The sequence below is a fragment of the Urocitellus parryii genome, chromosome 9 (genome assembly GCF_045843805.1).
Source record: "Urocitellus parryii isolate mUroPar1 chromosome 9, mUroPar1.hap1, whole genome shotgun sequence".
NCBI lineage: Eukaryota > Metazoa > Chordata > Mammalia > Rodentia > Sciuridae > Urocitellus > Urocitellus parryii.
Genome location: NC_135539.1, coordinates 116839413 through 116858323, shown reverse-complemented (window position 1 = coordinate 116858323; position 18911 = coordinate 116839413). Strand labels below are relative to the sequence as shown.

The 18911-nt window shown below is 53.1% G+C and overlaps 2 protein-coding genes across 2 annotated transcripts in view; one reads left to right on the top strand and one right to left on the bottom strand.

The window, feature by feature from the left end:
* Positions 1-7083, top strand: part of LOC113188696 (maestro heat-like repeat-containing protein family member 7) — a 40853-nt gene extending 33770 nt beyond the window's left edge. Inside the window, exons 18-22 of the mRNA XM_026397129.2 lie at positions 128-286; positions 1730-1831; positions 5586-5688; positions 6124-6183; positions 6899-7083. Of these exons, the coding sequence (XP_026252914.2) occupies positions 128-286; positions 1730-1831; positions 5586-5688; positions 6124-6183; positions 6899-7083 (609 nt within the window). The remainder of the gene's footprint in view (positions 1-127; positions 287-1729; positions 1832-5585; positions 5689-6123; positions 6184-6898) is intronic.
* Positions 7084-14215: 7132 nt separating this feature from the next.
* Positions 14216-18911, bottom strand: part of Kif21b (kinesin family member 21B) — a 44351-nt gene continuing 39655 nt past the window's right edge. Inside the window, exons 33-38 of the mRNA XM_077802946.1 lie at positions 18554-18734; positions 17234-17398; positions 16827-16944; positions 16100-16270; positions 15374-15573; positions 14216-14276 (exon numbers count right to left, since the gene is read on the bottom strand). Coding sequence (XP_077659072.1) covers positions 14216-14276; positions 15374-15573; positions 16100-16270; positions 16827-16944; positions 17234-17398; positions 18554-18734 — 896 coding nt within the window. The remainder of the gene's footprint in view (positions 14277-15373; positions 15574-16099; positions 16271-16826; positions 16945-17233; positions 17399-18553; positions 18735-18911) is intronic.

Genomic DNA, 18911 nt, shown 5'->3' with positions numbered 1-18911 from the left:
TGACTGTCGTGTTACTGGAGCATCAAAGCAGATCTCGGGGGAGGAGCAGCCCAGGGACTCCGGACCCTGGGTGACCAGTGGACAGATGCAGAGGTGTGTTCCTTGCATGTGTTTTTTTCTGACCCAGGAGCCCGAGGATCTGCGCCTGATGGCCTTCCAGGTCTACGGGAATCTCCTGTCCAAGGTCAAGAAGAGAGACCTTGTCTTCCCCTTGAAGCAGCAGATGCTCAACTCCATAGTTCTCCTTGTGCTGCACCTGAAGGATGTGAATACTGATGTGGCTCAGGTGAGAGGCCAGCCCTCGGAGCCTGTGTTTGGTCCCCAATTCCATGGCGGGTAAATATGGAGCATGTGAGCAGTGGCTATGGAATCCACTAGTCTCTGACCTCAGAGAGTTTCCAGAAGAAACCGGAGATGACCTCAGCGACTTGGGAGACTGAGGCAGGAGAACTGCAAGGGTTAAGGCCAGCCTCAGTGGCTTAGTGATACCCTGTCTCAGAATAAAAAAAATAAAAAGGGCTGGGGATGTAGCTCTGTGGTACAGTGTCCCTGGGTTCAATCCTCAGTACTGAAAGAGAGAGAGGGAGGGGAGGTAGGTGAGGGGCGGGGGAGAGACACTAGAGATGACAAGATACGACACCAGAGTTTTCTCCAGCTCCTAGCTCCATCCAGCTGGCCACCAACTTGCAGTAGAATATTGTGGTTGTGAAAACTCTGAGGAGGAGCATCTCATGGACTGATTAGTACCAGTCTCTCTCTCTGTTTCTCTGCCCTTGGCTTCTGCAATCTTCTTTGAGACCACTTTCTGTGCCCCTTAGTGTGGACAGGCTCCCTGGGGAAGCCAGTTCCAGTTGGAGACAGTGTTGTGGGCAGAACAAAGAGAGTTGGATGGGCCAAGCTCTGATCCCAGGAAACCAGAAGTGGGCACTGCAGCTAGAAAGCCCCCAAACGGGCTTAGCTTGTAAGAGGACACTCTGATCTCACAGAGCAGCGACTTTGCCATTTCTGAGGCCTCTTTGGGCTCATCTGAGGATGCTGTGGAACAAGTGCTTGAAAGAAATTATCCTGTGGCTCAGGGTCCCTCCCGGTGGAGTCAACAGTGATATTCCTGAGAGAGCTGACCCTGATTCAGAGCAGCAGCCACCAGTTGAAGAATTAAGACATTGGGGAAATCTAAGCCAGGCACAGTTACATGTGCCTGTAATCCCAGCAACTTGAGAGGCTGAGGCAGGAGGATCACAAGCTCAAGGCTAGCCTCAGCAATTTATCAAGACCCTGTTTCAAAATTAAAAAAAAAAAATTAAAGGTGCTGAGAATCTAGCTCAGTGGTAGAGTATACCACAAAACAAGACTTTGGGTAAATGTGATTTCAGAGACTGTTTTAGGCATGGGAAGTTGGTGACTTGAGGTTAAGAGGTGGAGAGTCCCATTGCTCTGGGTCTCTATGCAGTATCACAGCAATTGGAAAAGTCACTTGTGTGTGTGTGTGTGTGTGTGTGTGTGTGTGTGTGATTTGCAAGTTCTCCTTCATGGGTAACAGGGGTTTTCAATACAGCCAGATGCCTAGATGACTCCTGTCTTGCTCCTAGTCCTGGATCCCTATCTGTTCCCTGAGTTTCCATCCCACTGGAGTTGGACAGGCTGTTCTCTGTCTCCCTTCTGGGTGCCCCTTCATGGCTGCCCAGCCCCACTTGCATAACCCCTTATGCCGAGCCTCTTGTCTCCCCAGATCTGCCAACTCTCCCTCTGCCACACAGCCACCTTACTGGGCTGGACAAAGTTGAAAACAGTCTTCACCCAGAGAGATGTGTTTACCATTCTCAGGATCCTGGTAAGCCAGCTGCCGACTCACCGTTCTGCCCCTGTGCAAGGGAAGGTGGCATCCCCAGCACTCCAGTCCTTTCTCCTGCAGCTAGGGGTTTGCTGTGGTGGCCACAGCAGCAGTTCAATAAGCCGGTCACCGAGCATTTGCTTTGTGTGGGGCACTTAGATGGTACCAGTCCCTCTGTTTCCTCTGCCCTTTGCTTCTGAGAGATCTTCCTTTGCCTCCTGTCCTCCTTGCTTCCCATCTAAATTGGAGAACCAGGCACACATGTGGATAATTTCACAAAATTTTGGTAAGAGAGGGTTGTAGTTCCTAGTATAATGGAGGGTCCTCGGCTCAGTCTGGGAGTCGAAGGAAACCGTCCTGGAGGAGATGTCATCTTTAGAGGGAGACATGGAAGGCAGGGTGACACTTAGGCAAAGAGAAGAGATCAGGAGTAAGTGCAGGCCAAAGGACTGTACACAGGGATGTGGAGCTGAGGATTCACTTTGTCAGGGACTTTCCACATATTACCTTACAGAACTGGATCCTCCAATTGCCCTGAGAAATAAGGCCTGTTGTGTGGGGAATTCTAAGCGGCTTGGAAACATTCAAGTAGGGGGCAGAACAAATGGCTGCAGAGCCATGCAGGAAACACTGGCCAGAGAAGCAGACTGTGTAGACTGAAGCCTAAGACCTGTCCCGTAGCCTTTGTGCATGGTCAGATGCAGCACAACTGGATAGAGCGCATATTTGGTACCACCCTCTTTACTCCTCCAAGTGAAATTCATGAATCTTAGCATCTACCCATGCTTAACATTTCCCAAATAAGCAGAATGCCCTAATTCCAAAGGACAAGTGAAAGTAATTTATTTTTAAAAACCCAGCTTGCATAAACACATGTAATATAAAGGACATAATATAACGTATGTGAGTGCTTGGTTCCATTTACCCTTGAAGACATAATGAAGGCCCCTTTCCCCTTTTGCACAGAATCACTGTGAACAGATCTGCTCCGGATGCAGAGTCAGATCAAACATCAAAGGAAGCTTTGTTGTTGGTGATTTGATTTCCAAAGTGACATACTGACACTGTCATCTCTCTCTCTTTCCCTGAAAGTTTAGTTTTGGATTTGTCTTATAGATGCATTCCTAGAAAACCCAGTGTATGCTTGAACTGTGTAAAAGCACTCTGTAATATATGAAAGACCAGGCCAAGGTCTGGGTACAGAGTCTAAATAGGTTTTTGATTGATACAAATTCATGTATCAATCAATATAGTCTCCAGCTGAGCATAGGTTTTTCCCTAAGAGAAAGTGGGCTCAGGGTGGCCGGACCTTCCAAATGTTGAGAGCAGAAAATCCTGACTCTAGGTGACATTTCCCACATTTATGTTAGCAAATAATTTACAATGTAAAACATTATGTGAACTAAATGAGAAGGTCTGCAGGCTGGTCTTGGGTCCTGGGTGGCAGTCAGCAGTCTGGGCAGGAGAGCCCAGGAGTGGGAGACCGGGCCACATCATGCCATGAAGGTTTGGTGCCACAAGGAGCAAGATGTGGTGCTACGGGCAGCAGGAGCCACTGAAGTGTTCAACAAGGCAGTGGCATGGTTAGAGAGCTGTGCACTTTAGATAAGTCCCCCGGCCCAGGCTGTGGAATCAGAGGAAAGGTTCCAAGGGACAGAATCAGGGGCCTCAGGGAGAGATGAAGCCATGGATAGGATTAGCTGGTTGTGGAGACTGATTGAATGTGGAGCGTGAAGGTGGAGGCCACTTGGGTTTCTGACCTGAGTGGACACTGGTGCCATGGAGCAAGGTCAGGAATACAGGGCAAGGTCAAGTGTGAGAGGAAGATGGTGGACTGATTTTGTGCCTGTCAAGTCTGTAAAGTCTGTGGGTGGATCTAGAGCACTGGAAGTCAGGAATATATCACTGAATCCTGGGGCACGTGCTAGAGACGGGATTTGTGAACACTGAACACACCTCCCAACGGTTGGTGGAAGTTGTAATCACCGACCCAGATCTGCTCAGCTAGGGAGGTGGCCAGTGGGTCAGGAAGCTTGTAAGTCAGCCCGGGATCCCAGGAAACACCAGTTCAAGCATCCTTTGAAGGACATTAGGAAAGAAAGTCAAGTGAAAAGTCAAAGGAGAATAAGAAGAAAGGGATCCTGTCACGTAGGAAAGTTCCAGGCAGCAATAGGTGGCCCGCAGTAGGACGGCAGCGTGAGTTTGGGAGCATCCAGACCAGAGTGCAGGCTGGGTTTGGACCATGGGAGCTAATGGTGACCCTTGCCTAGTCAGGGTTGGAGATGTAGGAAGAGGGGACTGTGGTGCAAAATGACAGATTTCCTGGGTAACTTCAACCGTGGCAGAGGTGAGCAGGAGGGCAGGCTCAGCCTCACATCCTCCAACCAGAGCAGCTCCCCTTCTGATGCAGGGGACATTTCCAGTTAGGATTTTTATTTGAGGAAAAGATCCTGCTACCAAAAAGTTGGAAAAAGGGACTGGGTTGTAGCTCATGTGTGAGGCCCTGGGTTCCATCCTCAGCACCACATAAAAATAAATAAATAAAGTAAATGTATTGTTTTCATCTGTAACTAAAAAACTTTTTTAAAATGTTGGGGAAAACCATGGGTTTCACCTTCTTTTTGACTGCAGCCGGGTGCGGTGGTGCAGGCCTATAATCCCAGCAGCTCTGGAGGCTGAGGCAGGAGGATTGTGAGTTCAAAGCCAGCCTCAGCAACTCAGAGAGGCCCTTAAGCAACTCAGTGAGACCCTGTCTCTAAATGAAATACAAAAAAGGGATGGGGTGTGGCTCAGTGGTTAAGTCCCCCTGAGTTCAATCCCTGGTACCAAAATAAAACAAAGGAAAAACAAAAACTAAAAAACTTTACTGCAAAATGAAAAAAGAGGGTAGGAAAGAAGAAGCTAGAAGGGGACATGGAGAGGGATTAAGGCTAATGGTCATTGTGTAAAGGAAAGGACACATCATCCTAAGACCTTCCTGGGAGGAAGTCTGAGTAGACACAGAAAACGGGGTATCCCAAGGCAGGGGAGGAAGTTATAAGAACACTTAATTATATGCAGCCCTCCTTCTAATAGAAGGGTGTAGACATGATTGATGTCTACACACCCTTTTTTGCAGCCTAGAGAATGTGGCATGAGATTGAAAATTTTAAGTCAAGCTATAAATAGACAATATTTCAAAATGAGGTTCACTGTTCCAATGTTGGGAATAGGAGAAATGTGGGTGAGCCAAAGATTGGGGTAAATCTATATGAATTTTAGGCTCCTATTGGGTCAAGGTCAGGGAAAGTGACCCCTGTGGCTTGGTTCATCCAGAAAGGCTTCACAGAGTGTTAGAGTCTGTAAACAAGTCAGGATGGCGCCTGGCATTTTGCCAGGGGGAGTGGTTTATGAGGTGGCGCTAGGGAGCCATTAAGTGTGGAGATTTCTTATTGGTTGACTGCTGTATCTAATTTATGTTAATTAAAATAAGCTGTGTGGAATGTATATATACCCCTCCGGTCCTACAATAAACGGTTCCTACTCCTGCTGTATCAATGTACACAAGTTGCTTGTCACCCCCCGGGTTAATTTGCTTTAGCCGGACTGCGGCAACAGAGGAAATAAGTTTGGGGAGCTGGGGTAGGGAGTGGAGGTGTAGAATGTCTTCATAGATTCTGGCACTCAGGGAATAACTCAGGTTAGTCTCAAGACTGTCCGAGGAGGCAGAAGAACCGGCCATGGCCGCTCTGTAATGGAACACCTCTCCTTACAGCTGCAACTGGAGGCGAGCAAAGCCATCTGGTTTCTGAACCAATGTGTGACTCTCTTCAAGAGCCCACAGGTCTTCGTCCGCCAGGCAGCTGTGTGGTTTGCAGGTACGGCCTTCTGTCTTCTTGGAGCCACTATGTCCTTGGTGAACGGTCTATCAAGCAGACTGAGGGGGGACCCAGGACGTAGTTACAAGACCCATAGTTATTCCAGGACTCTGGTAATGACACTGACCACCTTCACCTGCTCTCCTCCCCTGCAGGAAGCCCCTGGTTGGGTTGGCTGACCTTCCTGTAGCTGAATGGGCAAGTCCTGAGAGGCCAGAGTTGGAGCAGAGGGGTGCTTGCCTCTCTACCTGGACCAGTTTGGTCAGAACCCTTTAGAAAATCAGGGACAGAAATTTTGACTTTATGGGAAATGTTCAGACCTGAGGCTGGTGGCCACAGGAGAGAAAGGCAGACCAAGGGGGCAGTGTTTGAGGAGGGGCAGGGGAAGCCCTGGTGGCCAGGACACCACTGAGGTGCCTCTGTGTGCCCCTGCAGGCCAGATCATCCAAACCCTCAACCTGGAAGAGATGGATGAAGTTGAGGATGCATATACAGGTGAGTTGGCCAGCCGCCCACTGCGTCCATCTGTTGGAGGTGCCGTGTTGGTGGGGAAGGCTCAGGAACGAGGAATGGCTCTCCAAAAATGATGATCCAGGCTGAGTGAAGAAGAGGCTTGGCTCTGGGGCATTTAGGTTTGGGGGTGTTGGTCAAGGCCCTGCAGACCCCACTCTCACTCACCCCCATTGCCATCTTGCTTGGGCCCCATTCATCAGTCAGGATGGTTCCTTGAACTCTAAGAGAGACGGCCACCTTCCTCCTTGGGGGACTCAGCCCCCAAGTGTGCCCAGCTCCTTTCCTTGGGAGCCTCCAGAACTGTTGGTGTTGTCATCCATGCTCCTCCACCACCTTTCTGAGATGTGACCACCCCTTTCTGCACTGTGTCCCTGACAGAGTGGTTCCCAAGTGTGGCCAAGTCCCTGGCTGCAGCTCTCTGGGAGGCCAGCATTATTCTATCGGTGGAGGGCAGAGACAGGGAGGGGAAGGTAGAGTGGACCACAAGGATTGGGGATGAGTGCTGGCCCAGTATCTTCAAGCTCTGGGCATGTTTGGATCTTGCTTATAACTGAGCAGTGTGGACTCTCTGTCCTACCTTAGAAGATGCCAGTCCCATTCCACTACCCTATTCCTTTCCCATAGCAGGACCCGTCCCTCTTGCCCAGCCCGGTGGCCTTTCTCTGGTCAAAGACTCATAGCTGTATCTGTGTTGCAGCCCTGAGGCACATGCAGAAGGACCCCGACCCCGTGGTCAGCTGCCTCACCACACAGACCCTCTACGTCCTGGAAGCCCAGAAGAAGGTGCTGCAGGCCAAGACCACCACTTCCTGCTTCTGCAGGAGGAGGCCCCGGAGGAGGTCTTTTGAGCCTGTGTCACTCACTAGGTTCCTAAAACTGTGACAGCAGGGTCAGGCTACTGAGCCCTGCACTAGAAATTATGTGTCCCCAAAGAACTTTGCTAATAAAAGGAGAAAGCATGTACTTTTGTGGAAGTCAATGTCCATTCTTGGCTGTGTGAGGTAAGGCCGTCTGTCCTAAGTGCCTTCTTTGCAATAAATATCTGGGACTAGGCTGGCCTCACCCGGCTCTGCCTCAGTGTGTCCTGTTTCCATTCAGCTGAGTGATCTCAGGCCAGTGCTTGTAGTTTCATGTGAAACAGCTTGAACCAGGAACTGGATGTCAGGACCTGGGAGGGATCTAGAATCCTGTTGTGCTGGGCAGTGTTCTTGATGGGAAGCAATGAAGTCCACTCTTGCTAGTTAAGAAAGTGAATTGGTGTGGTGGTGCACATCTGTAACCCCAACGGCTCAGGAGGCTGAGGCAGGAGGATCGTGAGTTCAAAGCTCAGCCTCAGCAACTCAGCGAGGCCCTAAGTAACTTAGCAAGCACCTGTCTCAAAATAAAAAAATAAAATAAAATAAAAAAGGACTGAAGATGTGGCTCAGGAATAGGTGCCCTAGGAAAACAGCACTGTGGCTGCTGCGCCTTGGCACAGCCAAGACACAATGCTCAGGCCTGGATTCTAGGAGTTGGTCTCTGTTCCTCCAAAGAGCCAGGTGTCCTCCCCTGTACCAGGGTGAGCACCTGCTCTCTCTCGCTGCCCGTTAGAATCAGTCTTACCCAGGCCCATCTGACAGAGGCTCTGGAGCATCTCTGGTTTATGTGGGACCATCTACTGCCCCTTCTCCCCCCACTAGCCAGATTTGCCTATTACCCCTGACTTTCAGTCACTGGGCCCTAGGCAAAATTTATAGGACAATAACACATGTCCTAAAAAAAATTAGGTCCCCCATGCTCTGGCTTGGTGGGAGCCACCCACTGTGGGGCAGAGGCCTGGTTTGCATTGCTTATGTTCTTGCAGTACCTGGCCTCTGTCACCTGCACCCAAGTCTCCTAGAACACATCATGTTCCCTCTTTGCTCACCCTCTCCACCCCATAGAACTTTCCCACAGCAGCTAGAGTCCCTTGGCCAACAATGTCAAGGGTGGCATTAAAGGCCACAAGGTCTCTACTTTGGCCAGAGTCTCTTGTCACTCACTGCTCCCACATCAGCTGCCCCCACCTTTCATTAGAGTCCTTGTCAACTGAACACTTTATAGAAGGAGGTAAATGGGAAATATCACAAGACTCAGAAGCACACCTGTACCCCTTCCTTTGAACCCCAAGGAGCAGTCTTGCTTTGCTGCAACCAATGATAAATGGTAGATGTTATTAAAAATCTGTTGACAGGTCAGGTGCTTTGAGATAAAACTCACTTCCAAGACTGTTCTGACCCTGCCCTTACCCCCCTCACAAATTCCCCCCATCTTAGTCAAACTAAGCTAAGGGCATAAGGTCATGAATTCTAGGGCCATCTCTGTCCCATATGACCTTGGCCAGTCCTAGCAGCCTCTCTGGCCTTAACTTCCCTTCATCTGTAAATTGAGAGAGTTGGGGGGGGGGGAAATGACCTTTAAAGATGCCACTCAGTTCAATAAATTTCTCTTATTAAATTCTGAGTAGTGCCATTTCCTTGTCAGGGAAAACTGCCCTGTAGCTTAGATCCTAAATTGGAATTTTTCTTGACTCTTTTGTTTTCCAAAATATCTAAAGTAAGCAGATGTTATTTTTATAATCTGGGGGGAAGAGCACCCCACAATTTAAAAAAATTGTTAAAAGGAATCCCTTAACCCTGTCTCCCCCCACCCAAGGACATTGGTGTCCTCAACATAAAGGTGACCTGAGTTTGGAAAAATTTGCTGCCATCCCCGAGGGGAGCCCAATGTCAGGAGGACCCACCACGGAAGGCCCAGCATCTTCATGGTCTCCCGGTCTCCAGGTTTCATTTACACACCCAGCCCCAAACTACCACCCTCAGGAAGCCACCGTGCTTCCCAAAGCAGGAGCTGTGGCCCTCTGGGGGACTGGGGACTTAGGAAAATTCTTCCCACTCATCTCCTTCCATGGCCAGGGTCTCCTTTCACTCTCCAGGGGCTTTGTTTGAGAACCAGAGGGTCTTGAAGGAACCCTTCCCTCCCACCTGTGATGATGCGGCCTCTCACAGGCTCCAGGAACTGGCTGGCTCGATCCCGTCCAGCTGTGGGTCTCGATAAGCAGCAAGGATCAAGGACCCGTGCAGGTGGAGGAGGCAACTTGCTTTTATAGTTAAGAAAGTAAGCAAAGAGAGGCCCGATTGTCTCCCTGGTACAGCGATCAGAAAGCAAAGCTTTTAGAGATCTTGCTGGTAATGAAGATGCAGACTCCCCTCAGGGAGCTCTTTGCCCGGAGGATGGGCCAGAATCCCCCCCGCTTGATGGAGGGGTGCACAATTATCAAAGGGGAATGTAGTTGTGGCTGGGATGTAGCTCAGTAGTAAAGCATACGCTTAGGATGCCCGAGGCCCTGGGTTTAATCCCCACACCAAAAAAGAAAAAAAGAAAAGGGCAGGCCTATAGCTTTTCAAAGATTGAAAAGTACTCATCTAGAAATAAAAGCCAACAACCATTGTAGAGCTGTTTTCTAATATGCACTTTTTATATTTCTGTCTTCTCTCCGTAAGTGGCAAGGTGATGACGTGTCTGGTCTCTACCGCACACTGTGAATTCCAGGCCCTAGAGAAGGTACACAGAACATTAAAGGAAATGGGGGCTGTGCTTGGGCAGGGCTGGTTCAAATCTCGACTCTGTCCTCATTAGCTATGAGCCTGGATATGTCACCTCCTTCTGGGACACTTCTCATTTAATAAAATGAGAATATCACCTCTCACGTGGAGTAGTGAAAATCCACAAAAAAAAGGTCCTGAACAGTGCCTGGAATACAGTAGGTGCTTCATAGATGCTAGTGCCTGCTCTTCCACCAACGGCACCTGCCCCAGCCCTGGGAGGCAATGTATGGAGTCTGGAGAGGTATGTGATGCCCTCAAAGCTCTGCCTCCTACTTAGGGAAGCCCCAAACTCTCAGCCCAAGAAGTTCTCATCAGAGACCAGCCCACCACCAACTTCTCAAAAGAAGGCCCACCAGCCAAAGGTCAGCAGCCCTCAGGGACCACGCCTCCACGGACAAGGGTCGTTGGGGTTTTATTTATGACAACTTCTTAGAACACACACATAATCTAGGAACAGAAATGTACAGCATGAGGCTTAAATAACTTTCATACATTATGTACAGTCTCAGCAGAGGTACAAAACATATATATATATACACCTTGTGCTCGTCACACCGCAGAGCCCAACAAAACCCTGCAGCCCGGGTCGGAGTGATGGCTAGGAAAGAGCTGGTGTCAGGGCAGGACCCTGATTCACTTCAGGGGTCTTCTCTGACTCTCTGCTCTTCATCAAACAGTTTTTACTTCCCTCTTCCTGGCAAGGCCCTAGGGACACAGGTTTAAAGGACTGAACTAAGGTGTGGTGGGGGCTGAGGGGTCATTTGGGTGTTGGAGACAGAGGGAGGTAGACATAAGGGACAGAACAAAGGTGCCAGAGAAGAAACAGAACTTTCCCTGCAGATTTTGTTCTTATACATAAGAGGGCCGTGACGGTTTGAGAGCTGGGAGAGGAGGCCCAGGCTCAGGAAGGCCTGTGGGGGACACTGGCCATTGATCAGGAGGAGGCTATACCCAGCAAAGAAGGCAGCAAGCAGTTTCTTGTCTGAGATGGCAAAGGGATAGAAGCCACAGGTTTGGGCCACACAGTGGGAAGGAATTCACCATTCCTGCAGGGCAGGCCCTGCCCATGCAAACATACCAGGCACAGGCAGGGTCCGGACAGCCAGAGGGGTGTGCCTGCACCCAGCCCAGACTCCATCAGGAACTGCTCCACCAAGAGCCGGGGCGGGGTGTGGGGACAGGGCAAAGAGACATCTCCCTTGACTTCACAGGGCCACCTGCCTCTGTTCCCACCACACTGGGGGGGCACAAGGAAATTCCAGCCACTCAGGGTCTTCCTTATGGTGGGTTTGTGCTTTCAACTGCCCTCTGCCAAAGCCACAGGGCCCCAGGTAGGCAACAGGGCTGGACCACTCAAGGCAGAGTTTCCAAGGCTGCAGCTGGGGCAAGGGTGGGTGGGCTGGAGGCCACTCCCAGAGCCACAGCTGTCCCTTCCCGAGTGGCTGGTGGTACCCTGACCACCAGGCTTGTCCGGGCTAGCCTCTGCCTTCTTGTCCACCTCCCTCCTTGGCAATCTCCCATGGAGCTCCAGGTGCGACCCTGGAGGATTCTGGCTGCTTCAGAGGGGCCAAGTCACTAGAGTAAAATCAAATACTAACTGGCTAACACTGAGAACGAGGTCCTGACACAGGACTGTGCTGAGAGGGCCCGCAGGCAGCAGGGATGGAGGACACCATCCTCCTGGGTGGAAGCCAATCCACTTCAAAAGCAAGGACAGGGGCTCAACCCAGGAGGCAGGGAGTCTGGGGCCAAGTTCTTTAGGCTTGGTAGGGCTGGGAGCCAGCCCTGGGGTGTAGGGACAAGGGAGGGCTCTACTCCCTGGGCCCACAACATACAGATGTGGCCTGGGCTCAGGCCTTAGGATGGGCACAAGAAGTAAAATGACGATTACAAGCCAAGACCTAGCCTCAGCAAGGGCAGCCACCAATTCTAGACACGGGCATCCTTAGTATAACTGGGGACAAGGTCAACCTGGGAGGAGCCTCCCAGGCCCAGGACTGTGCACACTGCCCGTGAGAACCCTGCTATTGTGCTCAAATCACAACCAGTTTGTGCTTCCAACTCTGGATGCTTGTGCAGTGACCGGGGACTTGCCCCCTGACTATGGACACCTCTGGAAAGAGTGGGTGACTCCAACGCTCGTACACCACAGGTCTGGGGGGCTCAGAGACGCCTGGCTCAGGGCTCCCAAAGGACTTCAAGTTTAGAGTCAATGATACTGGCCGGGACAGCAGAGCCGGCCCCGCTGTGAGGTAGTGACCCATCAGGAATGGCGAAGAGCGGGCAATGTTGATGAGCACCTCTCGCAGGGCCGTGAGACCACACCTCGGACAGGCCTTGCAGCTACAGTACAGTCACCTGGGCTGGGGTGGCCCCACGATGGGGCCTCCCTGGCCCATGGGGGCAGGGGAGGGGGCACAAGTCTCCACGTGTTTCTGTAGTTGTAAACGGTCATGCGGACGGACGGGTTTGAAGGTCGAAGCTTTCTGTTCAGGCGGGGAGGGGTGGACGGGGAGGGGGAGACTCGTGGTCACTTCTGAGTGCACAGGGAGCTAGCCAGCACTCCAGGGATGGAAAGAGTAAGAAGGACTTCCAGTCGAAGCAGACAGACTGTCCAGGTTCCAGGAGATCAGCATGCTCACCCAGACTCAACGCCATGTCCAGCAGGGGCCGCCAACAAGCAGGACGGCCTCCTTAGCCTCTGGGGTGGCTCTGAGGAGGGCTCAGGGAGGGTGGCAGGCCTCAGCTTTCACTGGGGCCTGACCCTGCCCACCAGGGCCCACGTGGAGCAGACTCCAACAGCCCCAGCCACAGACGGAGAGGAGCTCAGGACAAAAACATCGCGCCATTAACTGGGAAGTCCATAGGTCACCATGTCCTCCGAACGGAGCTGGGAATCCTGGCTTCCAGACTGGGGCCGGGAAGCACCAGACCAGTGAAGCAACGGAAAACAATGTGGACAGGCTTGGGGAGAAGCCAGGAGAGAGGGACGGAGCTGGCCCCTCCCATTCCTGTGGATTCAGAGTGGGTCCAACAGGGGGCGCCAGAACACTGGTTTGGCCCCCCTCCCTGGAGCCCCAGGGGAAGGAGCGGCTCAGTGAACTCACTGCCATCTGACCTCCAATCTCTAGGGAGGCCCATGCCCCATGCCGCTTTTAAGGCTTGAGAATGTGCCTCCTGATAACCAGAAGGACAGAAGCTGAAAAGACCCCTTGTCCTATTCAGGGGTGGGACGATGGGTTGATTGGGAGGGAGGGGCAAGGTGCTGGGCAGTCCTCACCACCCAAGCAGCTTCCTAGTGGACAAGGCCACCAAGCTGCTTCCTATGTGACCATGTGGGAGTCCGGGGAGCAGGGCTCCCCAGCCCTGGGCTGTGTGGGGTGAGCTCCCCCGCCTTCCAGGGGTGGTGGACATGAGACCTCTTGAGTCGAAGACACATGTGGCGCAGCGGGCATGGTTGGCGTAAGGCTGCCCAGCACGAGGGCCAGGCCCCGGGGCGAAGGAAGGCACTGAAGCTCAGGCAGCCCAGAGGCCAGAGGGGCACTAGAAGCATCCCCAGGGACAGAGCTGGGGATAGGTCAGGGCTGCAAAGAGTGGCACAGGGCATTTCTCTCCTTTGCAAAGCAAACAGAGGAGGTGGCCCCGGAGTGCTGGGGAGCAAAGTCCCTAAAGCTGAGGGAAAGAATGTGTGGGAGGGAACTTCAAGTCGGTTTCCAGGAGGCAACAGCAAAAAAATAAAAAATAAAAAATAAAAAATAATAAATTAAAAAAATGAAGTATTCCTGACCATCTCCTCAAGGGAATCTTTCTAGTAGCTCCACCTTGGCCCCCATCAGAATGGGACCCCAGGGAATGGTTCAGGCCCACTGGGACTAGATGTTGTTGGCCACAGGGTTCAAGGTCAGCTGCAAGGCCTAGCTGCCTACACCTGGTTTCCATGGTTACCTGAGGACTACCTGGTTGGGCTCAGAGGCAGGTGAAGTGGTACAGAGGCTGAGCTGGGCGCTCATCAGAGAGGCATGATGGGCAGAAGCTGCTTCCCCTCCCCTACAGGTCCCACCCTGGACCAATGGCCTGCAGCAGGGCTAGCTCAGCAGGAGACCATGTGGCCAGATGGAGGGAACCCCAGGGGACTTCCAGGGGAGAGAGAAGAGGGGTAATGCCCTTTGGCTTCACAGCTTGATTTCCTCTCCAACTTCTTTCACCAGGAGGCTCCTAAGAGTCGGGGAGGAAGGAGGTGATAGTATCCTATGGCCAAGGGAGAGGAAGTGGAACAGGAGAGGGGCCACACCCTCTGTCCTCAGTGCCTCTAGACAGTCTGGTCAGGCCACAGCTTCCCTTCCATGCAGTGAAGGCTACTGGGGTTGAGGGTCCAGGCATGCCCTGACCTAACTCCTAGGGTTGGCCGCTGGTAACCGCCGTATGCTCCAGAACTTCACCGTCAGGTCACTGGGAGAAGGACAGAGAGGGGGCTGGTCAGCTCCCGGAGTGGGCCCAGCTGGCTGCTGATTCCCCCACTCCCCACGTGTGGCCAGGACTGGGGGGTAGGCACTGCCCTGGAGGAGGGCGGACCACAGGGTGGAGGAGCGCTGGGCGAGGGAGGCGCCTGGGGGACTGTCATCCTGGGCTTTCCTTTCTGTTACTCTTTTGTTTGTCCACCTGAATGCTCCCTCCCTGCTCTCTGCTACCTGGCATCCCTCTCCTGGGACTCTGTCCCGCTGTTCATGCTGGGAGGAGGAAGGCGGGTGGAGAGGGGCAGGTGGAGCAATCTCTCTGGGCCAGGCAGGACAGGAAGGGACAGTAAGGAAGAAGAGTAAAATGATCTCATACCGTGAAGAAGCAGCTCAGACCGAAGAGGGGAAAAGACAGGGAAAAAGGAAAGAGGGGAAGAACAAGAGAGGAGACCGGGGAGAGGAAGAGGGTCAGGGCAGGGTGGTGGCGCGGCCCTTTATGGCCAGGACTCGGCGAGGAAGGCAGGGGGTGAGTCCAGGGACGTAATTCCACAACTTTACCCGGCAGTCACTGTTGGGGGAAAGAGTTGGAGAGGCACAAAGGAGAGGCAGGAGGACACAGGAAGGGGAGAGGGAGAGAAGGGACATGGTCGGAACGAGAAGGAAAAAGAAGAAACCCGTCTGAGGTGTACCCCTGGGGCCACGGGCCTGGGTGCTGCCTGTGCAGGGGACCGGGGCTGGGGCTGGAGGGAGCTGTGGTCTAGGCTGGCAGGGCTGCTCTGCAGTCTGAGAGCCACCTGGATGGGGCAGAGACTGCGGGTGGCACTGCTGTGTGGGGGCAGGAAGAACATGGAGACAGGTGGGCAAGTCCTGGCCCTGGGCTCAGAGGCTCCCTGACCCCTGCCTGGTGCAGTGCCTGGCACATAGGCACTCAGTGAAGGCTGGCACCAGCTGGGATAGACAGGAGGGTGCCCTGGGGTCTGCTCTGTGAGCCGAGTCTTCAGGAAAGCTGTGTGGCCCTGAGCCTCCCAGCTGTCCTTCCCACACCAGGGAGAGGGACGTGTACAAAGGCAGCCCTCTCTGTCCAGCACCTACCTGGAGGCTGTAAAGATGTGCTTAGTGTTGGTGCAGATGGCATTGATGGGGCTGTCGTGGCCCTTGATCTCACCAATGGGCGTGAAGTTGTCCACGTTCCAGACTTTGATGACGCCCGCGCGGCAGGCGCTCAGCAGCATGGGGCGGCCTGGGACGAAGGCCAGGGCACACACCCAGTCCTTGTGGGCATTGGGGATTTGCTGCGGGAGGATCAGGGCTGGTGAGGGCTGGGGGAGGTGAGGAGGTGGGGAAGGACCTGCCCTGGGGCCCCAGGAGCACACGCCCCTCCTGCTAGGGACAGAGGGCTGCCACCAGGCTCCCCTGGTCTCCACAGCTGCCCCGCAGATGGGCTTCATCAGTCTTAGGCGCTGGGCAGGGCTGGTTATGCCTAGGGCTTCAGGAGCCCTGCTATGGGTCCTTCTGCCCTGGCCCCCAGGTTCAAAGCTAAGATCTGCCCTGAAGGAGAAACCTGGTGCCCTCAGGGAGGTTAGGCTCAAACAGAAGGGCTCTCAGGGAAGGGAATCTGGAGACTGAGCTTCACATTCAAACCCAAGGGCTGACCAGAAAGACTTTGCTGACAGCAGGGGCCCAAGGTGAGTCGTGGGATCAGGAGAGGCTGCAGGGGGCTGGGGGGACAGACATGGAACTGGGTGGGGGACAGGCAGACTAGGGGAGCTCTGCCTGGGGCACTGGCCCTGGCCACCCTCTCCTCCCCTCCACCCACACCTGAATGAGCTCCTGCTGCTCCAGGTCCCACTTCTTGATGCCGTTGTCGCGGGAGCCACTGAACAGGATGTCTCCCTGGATGGCCAGGCACTCGATGCCATCGTAGTGTGGGGGCTCAAAGTTATGAGTGGGGCCAATGGTACCTGTCACACACTCGCCGAGCTGGAACATCTGGGGGAGGAGGGGAGGGATGGGAGAGTCCCAGAGGGGCAGGGGTAGGAGGTTGGCATGGGGAGGCCAGGACACAGGCACTGCTGTGGAGAAATGCCCCACCGTCCTTCCCCCTGTCTCTCTTAGATATGCTTCCTTCCAGCTTCTGACCACATACAGCTTCCAACTGCATATTCAGAGAGCAAACTAAATTAGTTGCTTGTATGCTTTGTGATTCTTCTTCCTATTGATCATTTTAATAGCCATATTGCATCCTGATCAGGGGATTTTTCCACCTGTCCTTAGACATTTGGGCAGTTTCTAAATTGTTCAGCACTTACAAAATAATGCTGCGGCTTTATTAATTAATAATGCATTAATTTTAACGAATTAATAATGCTGAAACTTTCTGTACACCTTCCTGCCTTCTTCGGGGTGCTTTCTTCAGCATAAACCCCCAGAAGTCTCCTTCCTTTTCATGAAGACTCCCAAGACAACCGGGGGCAAAGGTGAAAGAAAGTGGTAGAAACACCCAGAATACCCCAGCCGGGTCTCGGAGCAGAGGCAGCTCAGATACCTTGACGTAGTGGTCCTTGGAGCCAGTCACCACCAGGTCATGCTGGCTAGCAGTCTGGGTGACCGTCAGGCACATCACGGGGCCAATGTGGCCAGTCAGCTTGCCAATGGGTTGGAACCTGCAGCGGGGAGGGGCCCAGCCAAGAGCAGTGGGTTAGACGGGACCCTGCATCAGGGTGGGGTCTGCCCTGAGACAAACAGGCCTGGCTAGAGTACCCTCCCTCCTCCTCCAAGCAAGACCAAGAACCTAGACATTTGCTGCCGTGGGACCCAGGGATTTCAGAGGAGGGGGCACAGCTCAGCAGCATGTAGGACTGGGAACCCAACTGAGGTCCTGCCCACCTTAGGGCTGGTCATCCCAAGCTCCCTGGGGCCATGCCAAGCTTCTTCCCCAGGCAGCTCACTGACCTGCTGAGCTCCCAGATGCGGACGGCATTGCCTGCGGCCACATACAGCATGGTGCCAGAGGGGCTGAGGGCCATCTGGTTGATCTGGTGCTCCCCCTGGGCACTGGTGATGGCCCGGGTTGAAGTGGCAGCACAGGCGTCACCTGAGATCACCTGGCCTGAGGACCTGCCCAGGAGGAAGAAGAGGCCAGGTTAGAGATCAAAACAGTCCATCCATGCAGGCCAGGAAACTAATAAAAGCTCCCTGAGCCCGGCCCGGATAACGGGCTTCTTCCAGGGAGCCTGATGAGGACTGGCAGAGATGAACACATTTCCCTAGAAGTGGGACCAAGGGGAGAGCACCACTCCAGCCCCAGCTCAGCCTCTGTACTAAAGCACATCAGCCGCCTTGGGAAGACTGTAAGATGGAGGCAGGGGACTGGGTTTGAACCTGGGCCTTGTGGAAATCCCTCAACCTCCCCCCCCACCTGCCCCCGACACTGCTTCCTCATCTGTGAAAAGAGGTCTTGATATCCCTTCAGTTAACTTTTCTCCTAAGATTTCTTTTTTAAAGAGCAGTTTTAAGGCTTGTAGCAAAAACAGAGTGGAAGATACGGAGATTTCCCATATACCTCCTTCCCCACAACATGCACAGCCCCCTCCCGCCCCCCTCCCGTTATCAACAGCCCACATCAGAGTGGACCAACATTGACGTATCATCACCCAAGTCCATCACATACGTTGGGGTTCATTCTTAACGTTGTACATTCTGTGGGTTTATCTCCCACTATAGAATCACAGAGAATACTTTCACTGCCCTAAAATCCTCGGTTAACTTTTTAAGGATCAAATTAAATAATAGATTGGGGTTTACAATGTACATAGAAGAACAAAATATGACTTTTATGGTGCTCATCTGGCTCAGTCTCCCCTGTGTCCGCTTGGGGCTGTCAGGGCCAGGACTCAGGACCATGCCTGTGGCCATCTACCCTCACAGGTGGCTGGCCTGGTTTTGAAGGCTGCTGCCATCTGCTGGTCTCACCCTGTTTCCAGATTCCTCAGATTCCTATGTTTATATCCATCGTGGCTTGGGGATTGGGGCAAAGGTGGGATCCAGGCAGGCCAAAGGCTCACCAATCTGCTGCCCCAGAAACTTGGTTTGTCCCCCAAACCAAGAGATCTCATCGTGTTCCCCAGAGTCAAGCCAAGACCAAGGGCAGTAAGGGCCTTTGTGTCCACATGGCCAGTTTGGGTTGGGTTCAGTGGACCACCTAGGCTGGAAAGAATATTAGCAGCCCAGTTTGCTGCAGCTCAATACTGGAGGGCAGACGGAGGGACTTACGTGAGAGTCCGAATGCACTTGGCTGAGTCCCGGATGTCCCACACCTTGATGTAGGAGGTGGACACGGAGAACACCAGCCCCGAGTGGCTGCAGTACTTGATGGAGACCACATTGTTGGGATGGCCCTTTAGAGCTGCGATCTCCTGCCCCGTTACCAGGTTCCACATCTTGCAGCTTCGGTCTGTGGGAGAGGGGAGGAGACAGGAGGAGAGGAGTGATGTCAGCCATGGGAAGAGGGTGGGGGTGGGGGGGCAGGCAGCTCTCCTGCACTGGCCTGTCAAGGGAAGGGTCAGAGGGATCTGGAGAAAGGAACTCTAAGTCTGACAGAAAGAAAAACAGACACATGCTTATGTACATG